This window comes from Triticum dicoccoides, chromosome 7A (genome assembly GCF_002162155.2).
Source record: "Triticum dicoccoides isolate Atlit2015 ecotype Zavitan chromosome 7A, WEW_v2.0, whole genome shotgun sequence".
Classification (NCBI taxonomy): Eukaryota; Viridiplantae; Streptophyta; class Magnoliopsida; order Poales; family Poaceae; genus Triticum; species Triticum dicoccoides.
The window spans coordinates 663,533,439-663,547,246 of NC_041392.1; the positions used below are offsets into that span (position 1 = coordinate 663,533,439).

The following is a 13,808-nucleotide window of genomic DNA, read 5'->3' on the forward strand; positions in this document are numbered from 1 at the left end:
ATTAAAGGAAGGATTATATTTAAATGGAATCAATGGGAGATTATGCCCGGCAAAGAAGATATGAACACGGCTAAATTGCACCATGTTTTTTATCATTTTGTAGAAGGATGCTGCATTGTGGCATGTTCTTCATAGTGAATCCGGTGATGTGGGACATTATGCTTGCACAAAACATCAATTCTTCCCGTTGTAACGCATGGGCATATGTGCTAGTTGCTATAAAATGATTGTAAAACATCCAAAATGATAATATAACAGCATGGAACAATAAAAAATTATCCAGGATGCATCTAGAGTATTAAGTTCATAAAGAACGGAGTAACGCCTTAAGCGAGATGACATGATGTAGACAAAGTAAACTCAATTAATATGAATAAACCCCATAATTTTATCCTTAATGGAAATGATACAAATACATGTTATGTCCCTTTCTGTCACTGGGATTGAGCACTGCAATATCAAACCCATCACAAAGCACCTCTTCCATTGCAAGAAAAAACAATCTAGTTGGCCAAGCCAAATCAATAGTCTGGAGAGAAATACAAAGCTATAATAATCATGCATAAAAGATTTCAGAGAAGACTCAAATAATATTTATAGATAATCTGATCCTAAACTCACAATTCATCGGATCCCAGCAAGCACACCGCAAAAAGTGATTACATCGAATAGATCTACAAGAACATTACGGAGAACATTGTATTGAAGATCAAAGAGAGAGAAGAAGACATCTAACTACTAGCTATGGACCCGTATGTCTATGGTAAACTACTCACACATCATCAGACGGGCAGGAAGGTTTATGTAGAACCCCTCCATGGTTGATTACTCCTTCGGCAGAGTGTTAGAAAAGGTACCAGATGGGATCTCTCGAGAACAGAAGTTTGCGGCGGCAGAAAAGGTATTTTTGGGTGGCTCTCTGTTGGTTTCCCAATTTTAGAGAATTTATAGAGGCGGAATTTTGGTCAAATAGCTGAATGTGGGCCCCACAAGCCACTAGGGCACACAGTGGGAGGTGCCCTCGGTCGGCGTGCCACTTCAACGGCGAAGGCAGTGAGAGGTTACGTCCACCCTGAGCCGCCTTCAATGTGGAGCAGCGCGCTCTACAACTTCATGAATGCGGGCAGCTGACACCAGGCGGGAAGCACGCGGGGGGATAGGTATTTGGTGGGCCAGGGCGGTTAGAAGTGAGCGTGACAGTGGTCTGGACTGCCGCAAACCTTCCCATGTTTGTCTCCGGTTTGCGGGAGAAAACACGTCCGGACCAATACAAACCCGCGTTGGTTAGCTTTTGTGGTCCAGACAGTGTGGTCCGAACAGTTGTGGAAGGTTTGAGGGTCGGCATTGAAGATGCCCTAAGCATTTTTTTCAGGCACTGATCGAGCCGTCTGTGATCGGGCTTGGTTCAAGGGGTGCCGGTAAGCCCAGACATCCGCGGCTGGCCGAAGGAGCCCAGCTAAGAGCATCTCCAGCCGCGCCCCCAGCAGGCCCTCCCCAGGTGATTTTTCCGCGTCGGCGCCCAAAAATCGGCCTAGTCGCGTCCCCAGGAGCCCGATTTTCGCCGGTTTGGGCCGGAACTGGCGCCGGCGGACCCAGGTTGAACTCGGCGTGACAGTGGTCTGGACTGGGCGGACGTTTTTTGGTGCGAAGGTGGATGGGCCCGCCGAGTCAGCGAGACGCCGCTTCGTTGCCCTCATCGCCTCGGTTCCCACGGGAATCAATGTGAAGGCTGCCGCGCCGGTCAGCCTCCATTGATACCTCACGGGCGGCGCGGTGAACACGCCGCGGCGCGCATCCCGCCACGCGTCGCCCGGCATGCAGCCCTGTCGCCGCCCAGCTGCGGCTATAAAAGCCGACCTCCCCGCCGGTGGACGCCACAGCTCTCATTTACCCCCTCTTCGGCGCAGAAAGCACAAACTCTTCCCTCTTCCCGCCGACGAAAAAGATGGCCGAGAGGTACCCAGGCGACGGCGCGGCGGCGAACGGCTTTCACCGCCGCCACCTCCAAGAGCTGGAGGCGCGCCTGTTGTACGAGGCCGAGAACCCGGCGCCACCGGACATGCGGGTGCCGGGGACGTGGAGGCTGAGCGCCGGCGGCGGCCCGGTGCTACCGGTGCCCGAAGGGGCGGCGCGGCGGGCCGAGATCGCCCGCATCTGCTCATCCATGACGGAGGAGTAGTGGAATGAGCCGTGCTACGCCGCCGACAGCCACCACCTCTAGACCTCGTACTTCCAACGCCGCCGCGAGGAGTAGATCGGCGCCACCAACGGCGTTATCCCGCGCAGCCGTCTAAATGCCGACGGGCGGCGCGGGTGGTGGGGCGTGCCAGGCCGCACCCTCAAGGCCGTCCTCGACCACATCGAGACCGACAACGTGTCGCGCCCTGAGTACCCGTCGCGGCCGACCTTCTCTCGTCGACGTGGCAGCTCCTGGACGCCGCGGCGGATGGAGCCTGGGTCGTCCTCGTCGTCGGGGTCCGGCTCGCTGGCCGCGCTCCGCCCTGTCAAGCCCGAGGCGGAGGAGACCCCGCTCGGCGCCCTCGTCATCAACGAGGGTGCCCGGGCCTCCCGTGCGGTTCCTTCCGCCTGGTCCGGCCAAAGCAGGAGCCGGGGCTGCCCCCGGTGAAGCCGGAGCACGTCGAGATGGCGGCCCCCGACGACGAGTCCGCCCTCAAGTGGGCGAAGGAGGACCATGTCCGGGAGCAGGTACGCCGCCAGCGACGGGCGTACGCGGAGCTCCAGGCCCGGTACCGCGGGCGCGAGGAGGGTGGCGTCATCGTCCTCAACAGCGAAGAGGGGGACCAGCGCGCCGCCGCGCCTCGACGACCCTGGCCAGGGCTGCAGCAGGGACGACGCCGGCCCAAGCCAGCCGCGCGACGATGACGGCGACGATGATGACGACGGCGGCGACTACACCCGCTTCTACAGGCTTCTCGACATGTAGACGGCGGCGGCGGCTAGGCGTAGTTTAGACGTAGTTCAGGCGTAGTTTGCATGTTGTTTGTACAATTTTCAATAAAGTTTCGCCAAGTTCATGCAAAAAATCGCCGTGTTTGCATATATTTATACAAAACATCGTCGAACCCGGGGCGACCGATGGATCAATGACTGGGAACAAAGTTGCCCCCACGCGCCAATCCAGCGTCGGCTCGTCCCTAGACGACTCTTTTTCGACGTCCTGGGAAGCCGAACGGCCGGAGATGCTTTAAGTCATGTTTCTGTCACGGGGCGTTGCCCGGATGGCCGGGTCAGTTGGGGAGCCGGTTGTAAATGCTCTCATGCAACAAAGCATTGCCCTCTTGTAGGGGTGACCCGTGCGACTGATGGCCATGTCAGTTGGTGAGCCAATGTGTGCGGCTGGCAAGCAATACGATCGGGGGTCGGGACACGGGAGCGCAAGCCGCGTAGGTCTCAGATGCGTGCCCACATGTGGCCGATGGCCCTCTGTGGGCTGTGGCTGCCGGCTGATCGACCGCACTCGCGGGCATCCCCAGCCGCTGCCCGCGCCGGCGACGCAGGCGACGCATGCATCCCCTGTCGACTCTCCCGCTAGCCCCGGCGCGGCAAGAGCTCGGGGTCTGATGAGAGAGCCAGCAGGCAGAGTACGTGATGCAGTACAACTCAGCTTTGCTACTTGGAAATTCCGGCGGAGGGTCGAGGAGAGGAGAGGGTGGGGCGAACGACGGGTGCGCGTAGCGGTTTGCTCGTCGAAACGCGTTTTGATTCTTGGGCGATCGTGCAAGCAGACGCATGTCGGTCCCTGCGGAGCGGAGGGAGGCCAGTGGTGGGCGAATCGAGGCACAAGCGACGGAACGTGGAGGATGATTAGTCCAGGGTTGGGTTAATTAATTTCTGTGCGGATCACGTGCGGGCATGCCGTCGTACGATCAAGAGCAATCAAATTGCGTCTCGTCCTTTTCTCTCCGTCTCTGTCTGATTGATCATTAGGCGCTTTCGCGTCAGGGCGGATCCAATGCGGCGCCACTAGTTTTGCATTACGGGTTTGTTAAAGCACATTTAAATGTGTACTCCCTCCGTTCGAAAATATTTGCCATTAAAATAAATAAAAAACACATATAAGTTTTATATGTCATTAATTTTACATAAAGATTTTATGTTTGATTGAGTCACTTAGATGTGTAATACTTAAAGCACATTATGTGCCTTAGAAGACTGGTTGGTTAATCGAAGAAGAATCTCTAGTACATAGTTCAAACGACATCACGAATCTAAAAGCTTTCACGATGAATCCACAAATGCTCCTTTTTTCTGACAATTCCACAAATGCTCCTTGATGTATGGCGACAACGATCGGGCAGATTAGGACATGCCAAGGTGGCGTCTCGGGTGGCAAAGACGCCCATGGGTGGTGGGCCGGGGTGGGTCTCGATGAAGAGGATATACGTGAACACGGACATAACAGAGGAGAGGAGAAGAGAACACCCAAGGGCAATGGGACGACTTGGGAACGTGTGAGCTGAGGCTGGATTGTCAAGTCCGATGTGATGAACATATATGAACCATAATTTAAAAACTGAACCGACAGTCGAGCTGGTGAGGCTATTGGGTTAGGTTTTTAATAGTGGGACCGCCTGTTCAATGGGTTTAATATCGACAAAAAAAGAATATTTAAGTTATTCTTGTAAAAGTTCCAAACTCTGATAAAATGAATACATGTAATATTCATTCTAATCAATTATTAAATAAAAAATTGTAGCTAGCCCAGTTGGTTGGTCTTTGGGCGTGCAGTGACTCAAGGTCAAAAGTTCTACTGCTAGTTTACACACAATTTTCTTGGTGTTTTGCTAATTTTATATACAAGACTAGCCCACCTTAAAACCCAGACAAGGCCTCGGTTCTGCGTTTTTGGTCAAAACATCGGTCTGCTCCGGTTTTTATAATTACTGTCCAAACAACTTATTATCACTTCGTATATGGCTAGGTTTAAGGCGGTCGGGACAACCCAGCCAAATGAAGCTGCTTTGGGAATGCCTATTGGAGATGTGTCTTCTGTCTAGACAGTGTGTCCGGACTGTCTGCCCACACATATATGGGGGAGATCATACCTGACCAAACAGGCCGGCCCGGCCCGGCCCATTGTAATCGTGCCTGGCCCGGTACGGCCCGTAAGGGCATGATTATTATACGGGTCGGCCCGTGCGGCTCACGTGCTCCGCCTCCAGGTCCAGGCACAACCTAATTAAGTAAACAGGACGGCACGTTGGCCTGTTTAGCACGCTGGGCTGCAAGTTTTCAGCCTGTTGGGGGCTGATTTTTAGGCATATTGGGCAGTATTTTAGATATATATATAAAATAATTCTGAAAATTATATTTTTTTAAGAAAATAATTTTGAAAATTATATAAAAACAATAAATGGATCGTGCCGTGCCGACCCACGTGCCCAGGCTCCAGGCCCAGGCACAGCCCATTTAGCCCATGCTGTGTCGGAGTGCTCGCGGGCTGGCCTGGTTAGCCCGGCCCGTTTGGCCAGCTATAGGGGAGATTTTCGAGTTGTGTATGTAGTCATATTAAAAGAAAATAGTGCATGACAAACGAATGCACGCAACCTTGTCCCTATGAACAACCCTGAAAGATTGAGCCAGCGGATCTTGAAATTGACGAAGTCGTCACAGACAACTCATAGTCGACGGACACGGCCTATCACTGAAAAAATAGAGTGGTAGAACTTGAAATAATTCAGAGAAATGTGAGCCAAATTTAAAACTTGATTATGAGTGAATTAGTTACACCACATGGAAACCATTTAAGCCATCATTAATCAAGTCTATTTAGTCGGCTATACAAGGCGGTCATGAAGTAGGTAGAGTTTGTGCAGAAATAACAATTGTCGGAAGGCTCATGATGCAAATTGACATGATTGCTTTGTTAAAGAACGGCAATATCTGATGAATGTTCTCTAGAAAAGGATGACATTTGCAAATGTTTTTCTGACAATTTTAGTTATAGGGCATGACATTTTCTTCAGAAGTGCATAGCCGTTTTTGACATAAAAGATATTGTTTTAAACGGCTTTGCTACATCGACGGAGAGTTACGGGTGGTTTACGGGCCTGGGCACCCAGCCCACCAGTTAAAATCCGTGAGATGGGAGTCCATAAAATCTGGGAGTCCGTGTGTGTAGCATTTTTGTTTTTCTAAATATACTACCATCCACATGATTTTGATCGGACAACTGTGCAAGCATTTGCTGGGACCTCCCCTAGTGAACTTCACCCATGTAGTCAGCTATACAACAGGATCACGAGGCATGTCGAATTTATCTGGGAAACTAATAATTGTTGTAACCCCCGCAAAAAAATAAATTAATCGTCATGCAACTGCATGCTTGACATGATTGGTTTTTTGAAGGACCGCAATATCTTGAAACATTCGCCAGGAATGGATGACATTTGCAAACGTTTTTCCTCACAACTTTAATTGAAAGAGATGTCATTTTCTTCGGAAGAGCATAATAGTTTTTTGCACAGACGACATTTAAAAAAAATACCATCAGCATGATTTTGATCAGATGGCCGGTGCAGGCATTCACCGGGACCTCCCGCGGCGAATGTTTGCCAATTTATCATTACCGTTGTTAAATGGACAACGCCAAAAGTTGGCAGCATTGCGCGAGATTAGCGGAAAGATCTGATAACTGCCCGATCAGCATGCAATATATTCAGCAAATGCTAAATATCAGCGTGGCGATTTTTGGGATCCCACAAAGCACGCTCACAACAATTTTTTACCAAGTTTATCCCTTGATTCATGAGGTAATAGCACCCCAGGTACCCTAACTTGTACAGAATGTGATGATTTAGTCCCAAAGTTGCAAAACTTGACTCCACCATACCCCAACTTGTATCTCATGTGATGATTTAGTCCCAGGCCAATCACAGCTCGCCAATTGGCTGCCAGGTGGCTGGACCTGTCAACGCATGCAGTTTTGCACAAACCCCCCTGCCATTTCCTTTTATCAATGGACGGCTTGGACGCCCTGGACACCCATCCTAGGCTCATCCCCATCCTGGACGCCCTGGACACGACCGCGTTGCGCGCCTGCGAGTCGCACACCTGTGTGCTGAACTTGCACCGGTACCTGGACCGCCAGCCTGCCGGGGCGGCCACGTCTGGGCTGCCGCTGCCTTGCGACGCGGCGCCACTGCCGTCGATCTTCTTGATCGCCCTTCGCATGCTGGAGCACTCCCTCTCCAGGCCCTGCACCCGGCTCATCATGTCGTCCATGTCCACCCGCAGCGTTTGGCTCTCCTGCACCGTTGTCGTCTGCCACGCCTCGCTCGGGCCAGCGGCGTGACGCACCGCCGCCACTGGCCGCTGCAGACGAGGATTCGGATGCCGCGCTCGCGGGGAAGCCATGGACGCTATCAGTGTGCCCATGATGGCGCATCGGAGCTGCAGCTGCTCGAAGAAGAGCACCTGTAGCACCGCGCGCAGCGGGAGCCGCTCGTTCTGCGCCGCGTGCGTGCATGCCTCCATCGTCAGCTTCCTGAAGTCCACCACGCCGCACACCCTGTCCCGCTCCTCCGCCGTCAGCCGCGGATACGCCTGCACATGCATGCACCAGTCACGAGCCATGGAGTCGGCAACAAACTGCTACTCGACAACCAGACTCCGACACTCCTTGTAGACTAGCCCTGTGCAAGGTCTTTTTAGTTTCTTTAGCTCCTTAGTTGTAGTCTGGGTGCCTTCGCGGCTGGTAGCTTGTCTTTACTTTTTCTGTTTTTTTCTTTTCCTGAACGTTGTATCAACTCTGGTTTCAAGCGTTGCAATGGAACCGGGGAAGCCTTGTGGCTTCCTAATGCTCTAAAAAGAAGCAGTCAATGACAAATCGGGGAATGTACGTACCTTGAGGTAGATGTCGACGGCGCGGTAGACGCCATCGTCGTAGATGCGGGCGTGGTCCGGCATTGCCAGCGCGAGCTCGCAGAATTTGGTTGGCTTCAGGTTGGCGTCGGACGCTACCTCTGCCAGGTAGTTGTCCACCAGCTTGCCCACCTGCACCATTGCCACGGTCAACGGACGTGACGCCATCGTCCTTGCCGCCGCTTCCTCCTCGGTGATTGCAGCTGACAACGACGCCTCGTCCTCGCCCACCTCCTCCTCGACCAGGAAGTGCCTGAGCACCCGCTCGACGTAGTCCACGTCGTAGAGCGTCTCCGTGGCGCCGGAGTAGCTCGGGATGAGCACGTCCTCCACCGTTGCCTGTTCCAGCTGCGTCGCGGCCTTCCGCTCGATTGCCGCGCGCGCCGCGTCGGAAGCGCGCAGGATGTGCACCGTCCGCAGCAGCGCGACCAGGAATTTCGCGGTCACCATGCTCCCCGAGCCCTTGTCCGCGGGGAGGCTCGCGACCACCGCCTCCAGGAGGTCTCTCTGCTCCACCTTCGACGAGACCGGCGCGGACGCGCGGCGCCACCTCATGGCCCTCGACAGCCCCGGGAGGGTGGCCTTGGCGTAGGACACGAGGCAGCCCTCCAAAGCCTCCGTCATCACGTCCTTGTGCGGCCATGGCCACCATCACCCGCTTGTACATGTGCGGACCGAGCACGGCCAGGTCGCCGAACCAGGAGCGCGACGTCGCCGACGAGCGCGCGGCGATGGCGTCCATGCAGCGGGCGACAATGCCGAGCTCCTCGGGTGCGGCAGCAGCTCCTCGCAGGACTTGAGCGCCTTGGTGGAGGAGCACAGACTGCGAGAGGTAGGCCTCGGCGCGTGCGGCCAGGTTGTCCTCGGAGTGCTCCTCCGTCATCTCCAGGTACTCGGCCGCGCACCGCAGCAGGGCGACGTTCCAGGGTGTGAGCTCGACGCGGACGCCGTAGCAGAACTTGGCGCCGCCTCGAAGGTGCCTGGCCCGCCGGGAAAGTCCGGGAAGGTGATGCGGTACGACTTGCCGTCATGCATCCTAACATGCTGCTGCTCCTCGTCCCCGTCCTCCTCCTCTGCTTCCTCAATCTCTGTTTCTGCCGCAGCATGCTCTTCGACATTGCCTTCAGAACTCCCATGCCGACGCCGCCGCTGGCCCTCTAGACGCTGCTCGTCCTGCTCGGCAAGCAGGCGGCTGATGTTGCGGCTCTTGGACATGAGCAGGAACTGCGCGCGCAAGCACCAACTTCTCCGCGGAATTTCGTCGAGCACAGATTTAATTCAGGTGGGGGTTCATGTGGGGGGTAACTGCAAGTTGAATCAGTGAAACGGCAGGGGGGTTTGTGCAAAACTGCAGGCGCTGACCGGCCAGCCACTTGGCAGCCAATTGGCGAGCTCTGATTGGCCTGGGACTAAAACATCACATTGGTTGCAAGTTGGGGTATGAGTTGATCTAGTTTTGCAACTTTGGGACTAGATCATTATATTGGGTGCAAGTTAGGGTACCTGGGATGCTATTACCTCTTGATTCATGGTGGTATCCAAATCATGCCTCGGCCGCGTACGCGCAGGATTTTGCGCCGTTCGCTACGCGTCCCGCCGTTTCCACCCACGCAGCAGCAGGCCGTCGTGCCAACTCACGCCACTGCCGCCCTGCCCCTGCCCCCTCCCTCAAACCACGAGCGCGCCACCGTGTCTCTCTCTCTCTCTCTCCTCCGGCGATGGATCCCAGCCCGGCCAGAAATCTGGCAAAGCGCGTACGTCTGCGGACGCACGCATCCTCCCCGTCCAGCCAACCAATGCTCGCCATCACTGCCCCGCAGACCCCGCCTGCGCCTCATTTATATTCTCTCCCTCGTCGCCCGGCCAGATCGACCCATCCCTTTCCTCCCTGCCACCCTTTGACCCCTGTGCGGCTGCGCCCCGCCCCCCGCCACCCACCCACCTCACTCCACTGCACGCTCGTCACTCTTACTGAGAGGAGGGCACAGTGGGCAGCCCCGTCGGTGGTAGGAGTTTGCGCGTGTTGACGACAGAGGCTGGAAATGAAGATGTCGTCTCCCGCCGCCCTCTGCGTCTTCGTCCTCCTCGCCTCCCTCCTAGCGGCGGCCAGGGCCGAGGACCCCTACCGGTTCTACACCTGGAACGTCACCTTCGGCGACATCTACCCGCTCGGCGTCAAGCAGCAGGTACGTACGTACGCCGGCAGTGCGGCGGCGCATTGCTCTGCATCTTCGTCCTCTTCTCCTACATCCTCTTCTTTCTCCTTCTTGCTCTGTTTCTGCTGAGCCGCGGGTGGGTTCAGGGGATCCTGATCAACGGGCAGTTCCCGGGGCCGCAGATCGACGCCGTCACCAACGACAACATCATCATCAACGTCTTCAACAACCTGCCCGCACCATTTCTCCTCTCATGGTAATTATCCTTTCTTCTTCCTCTCCTCCTGCCCGTCCGTACGTTTCCACTGTGCGTGTCGGTGCCTCTCCCCAAATTAGCCGCTGTTCATTTGAAGCTCGGCACACATGCTTCTCTCTCCACGCTGCATTCCTGCTGGAATGCCGCCGGTCGGCTCATTTCCGAGCTTATTTAACTGCCACACATATATTCATGCCTTCGCATGTATATATGGTCTAGATTAAGCTGTGAAATCGAAATGTATGGCCATGTTTTTCCCCTTTCTGTTTTTACAGCATCTCTTCACTGAAACTACCGGGTAAATGCCTTTCTCTTTTTACACTGCTACCTATATACGTCGTTGTTGGCATGGAGAGTTATTTTCCAAATGTGAACATATACGGAAGAATACGCCGACTCCCAGCCCAGGACATCACCTGCGCAACAGTGCAACAGTGCAAGTGGACAGTTAAATTTGGTTCAGTAGATCGAGCAGACACATGTGTAAATCTCCATTTAGTAAGCGCTGCGCCTCGGCACTGGCAGAGCTCGTGACGGATGTCCCTGGTAATGAGCTGTCCCAGCCTCAGGGCAGGCAAACAAATGTCGGCATTTGTTTAGCTCTAGACCGGATCTGATGCCCTTCTCAGATCCAGTGCCATCTCTATCCTTTCATGAATAATAACATTTTTTTCAACTTCTTTCGGCCGTGCTTTCGCTTTCACTACAGATCAGATCAGTGGTGAACGAAAGAAACAAGTGTGCAACTGGTATCAGTGGGCCTAGTGTGTTTTCAGCATTTGGCATGTGCACCAGGCCGATGCGGTTCCTGGCTTCTTTTGCCTTCCAAGTGTGGTAACCATGTAACTTATATCCCCCAACTTGGGCCTTATCGCCAAGAAAAGCCATGTGAATTACTATTGTGAAAGAAGTACATGAAGCTGCTTCTAAATAGTTCTGTTTATCAGCTAGGCTAGCGATGCTGAATTTTAACTGTGTTTGGAACGACGACGATTGGACTGCGTAAATGAATAGCGTAACATGGTCTGACGGTGCATACACTGCAGGCAGGGGATTCAGCAGAGGAGGAGCTCATGGCAAGACGGCGTGTACGGCACAAACTGCCCGATCCCTCCGGGGGGCAACTTCACCTACAACATGCAGTTCAAGGACCAGATCGGGAGCTACTACTACTTCCCTTCTCTCGCGTTCCATAAGGCGGCTGGCGGGTACGGTGGCATCAGGGTCCTTAGCCGCCCGAGGATCCCCGTTCCGTTCAACCCCCCTGCCGGTGATTTCACCATCTTGGCCGGTGACTGGTTCAAGCTCAACCACACTGTAAGCTCATGTTTTTGCTGCATTGAAGTGCGACGTTTCACGAAAAGAATGGTAAACCTGAACTGAAACTCGAAACTTTGCAGGACTTGAAAGGCATTCTGGACAGTGGTAACGACCTTCCGTTCCCTGACGGGCTCCTTATCAATGGCCATGGCTCGAATGGCAATAGGTTCACAGTAGACCAAGGTAAAATCATCAGAGTAAAGCAGCCCAAAAATAGCTGATAAGCACTTCATATTTGGTAAGACAGAGACATGGTTGTACTGAACTAGCTTCATGTAATTTTGCCAGGGAAAACATATCGTTTTCGGGTGTCAAACGTGGGCATCTCGACCTCGGTGAACATAAGGATCCAGGGCCATTCCTTGCTCCTGGTGGAGGTGGAGGGATCGCACACCATGCAGAACACCTACTCGTCGCTCGACATCCACCTAGGCCAGTCCTACTCGTTCCTCGTGAAGGCGGACCAGCCACCCCAGGACTACACCATCGTCGTCTCGACGCGCTTCACCAACCCCGTTCTCACCAACACCGCCATGCTCCATTACAGCAACTCGAATGGCGTCCCCGCAGCGTTGCCTCCTCCCCCCGGGCCGACCGTCGAGATCGACTGGTCTCTGAATCAGGCCAGATCAATCCGGTAAGACTGAATGACTGTAAAAACTGAAGTCACATATGCTGCGATTCTGAATGACTGAAAAAAAAATGAAGTCACATACATATGCTGGGACTCTGAATGACTGAAACTCTCTGAATGATGAACGCAGGTGGAACCTGACGGCGAGTGGACCGAGGCCGAACCCTCAGGGGTCGTACCACTATGGCCAAGTGAACACGACAAGAACGATGAGGCTCGCCAACTCGCGGGTCACCATCAACGGCAAGCTGAGGTACGCGGTGAACAGCGTGTCCTTCATCCCGACCGACACCCCGCTCAAGGTCGCCGACTTCTACAACATCCAGGGCGTGTTCACGCCGGGGAGCATGCCCGACGCCCCGTCCGGCGGCCCCGCCTACCTCCAGACGGCCGTCATGGCGTCCAACATGCGGGACTACGTTGAGGTCGTTTTTGAGAACGCCGAGGGCTCCGTGCAGTCCTGGCACATCGACGGCTATGCCTTCTGGGTCGTTGGGTGCGTTCGCTTGCTGCCATTCTTGCAAATCATGGGCTTGATTTAACACAGTGATTTGTATGGCTGATCATTGATTTCTGGATGGAAAATGAACTGCAGGATGGACGGAGGGCAGTGGACGCCGGCGAGCCGTCAGAACTACAACCTGAGAGACGCGATCGCCCGGTACACGTTGCAGGTATGTTCGTCTCCGGTGACAGCCGACTAACCAAGCAGCAGCTCTACGGTGTCTGATTTTAGTTCTGAACTTTGTGCTTCATAGGTGTATCCTGGGGCGTGGACAGCGATATACATGCCACTGGACAACGTGGGGATGTGGAACGTTCGGTCGGAGAGCTGGGGCAGGCAGTACCTGGGCCAGCAGTTCTACCTGCGGGTATACTCGCCGGCGAACTCGTGGCGCGACGAGAACCCCATCCCCAAGAACGCACTGCTCTGCGGCCGCGCCTCCGGCCGCCGGACCAGGCCGCTCTGAATTCAGTTTCCGTGTCATGAAGGGGTGACTGAATCTGAGAATCAGGTTGCTGAGCTCCAAATTCTTTTGACAGGAAACAAGCTTTGAGATGGTCTGTATTTGTAGCGGCGTGTCGGTGCTATTCGTGATTCTTTTCCTGGAAATTGTAGGCAAAATGTTACGTATGGCAAGCATTTTGCTTGCTCTCCTATTTGGAACTGCAAAAACGCCTTATATTTAGTTACAGAGGTAGTACTACATTGTTCGTTGATGGTATGGATATATGTAGATGAGCTTGAATTAAACAAGCAAATTAAAAAAAAACTTGAATTAAACAAGCAAATTGCCAGTGTTTTGTGTGAGTAAGAATTAAACTGGCAAATTACCAACCTTGTGTGAGAGTAAGAGATCAAATGGTATCAACGTGACTGAATTTGAACAACCTTTCTGGGATGGCTTCCTGGCTGAATTTCAACAACCTTTCTGGGATGTGATTAAGGGGAACATGCTATAGTTGTTTAACTAACTACACATAAAAATCTTAACATATTCTAAACTTCGAGAAAATTATTTTGCTGATATGCAAGTTGGATCCAACAATATTTATC

At 53.6% G+C, this 13,808-nt stretch overlaps 1 protein-coding gene and 1 pseudogene across 1 annotated transcript; one reads left to right on the forward strand and one right to left on the reverse strand.

The window, feature by feature from the left end:
- Nucleotides 1-7,824: 7,824 nt before the first annotated feature.
- Nucleotides 7,825-9,177, reverse strand: LOC119333832 (annotated as a pseudogene).
- Nucleotides 9,178-9,663: 486 nt separating this feature from the next.
- On the forward strand, nt 9,664-13,458 carry LOC119330786 (L-ascorbate oxidase homolog). The gene is made up of 8 exons (XM_037603918.1): nt 9,664-10,070; nt 10,187-10,296; nt 11,343-11,613; nt 11,697-11,799; nt 11,905-12,253; nt 12,381-12,746; nt 12,846-12,924; nt 13,009-13,458. Exons 1-8 carry the CDS (start codon nt 9,927-9,929, stop codon nt 13,219-13,221), a joined length of 1,635 nt encoding a protein of 544 aa, XP_037459815.1. The 5' UTR covers nt 9,664-9,926; the 3' UTR covers nt 13,222-13,458.
- Nucleotides 13,459-13,808: the final 350 nt, after the last annotated feature.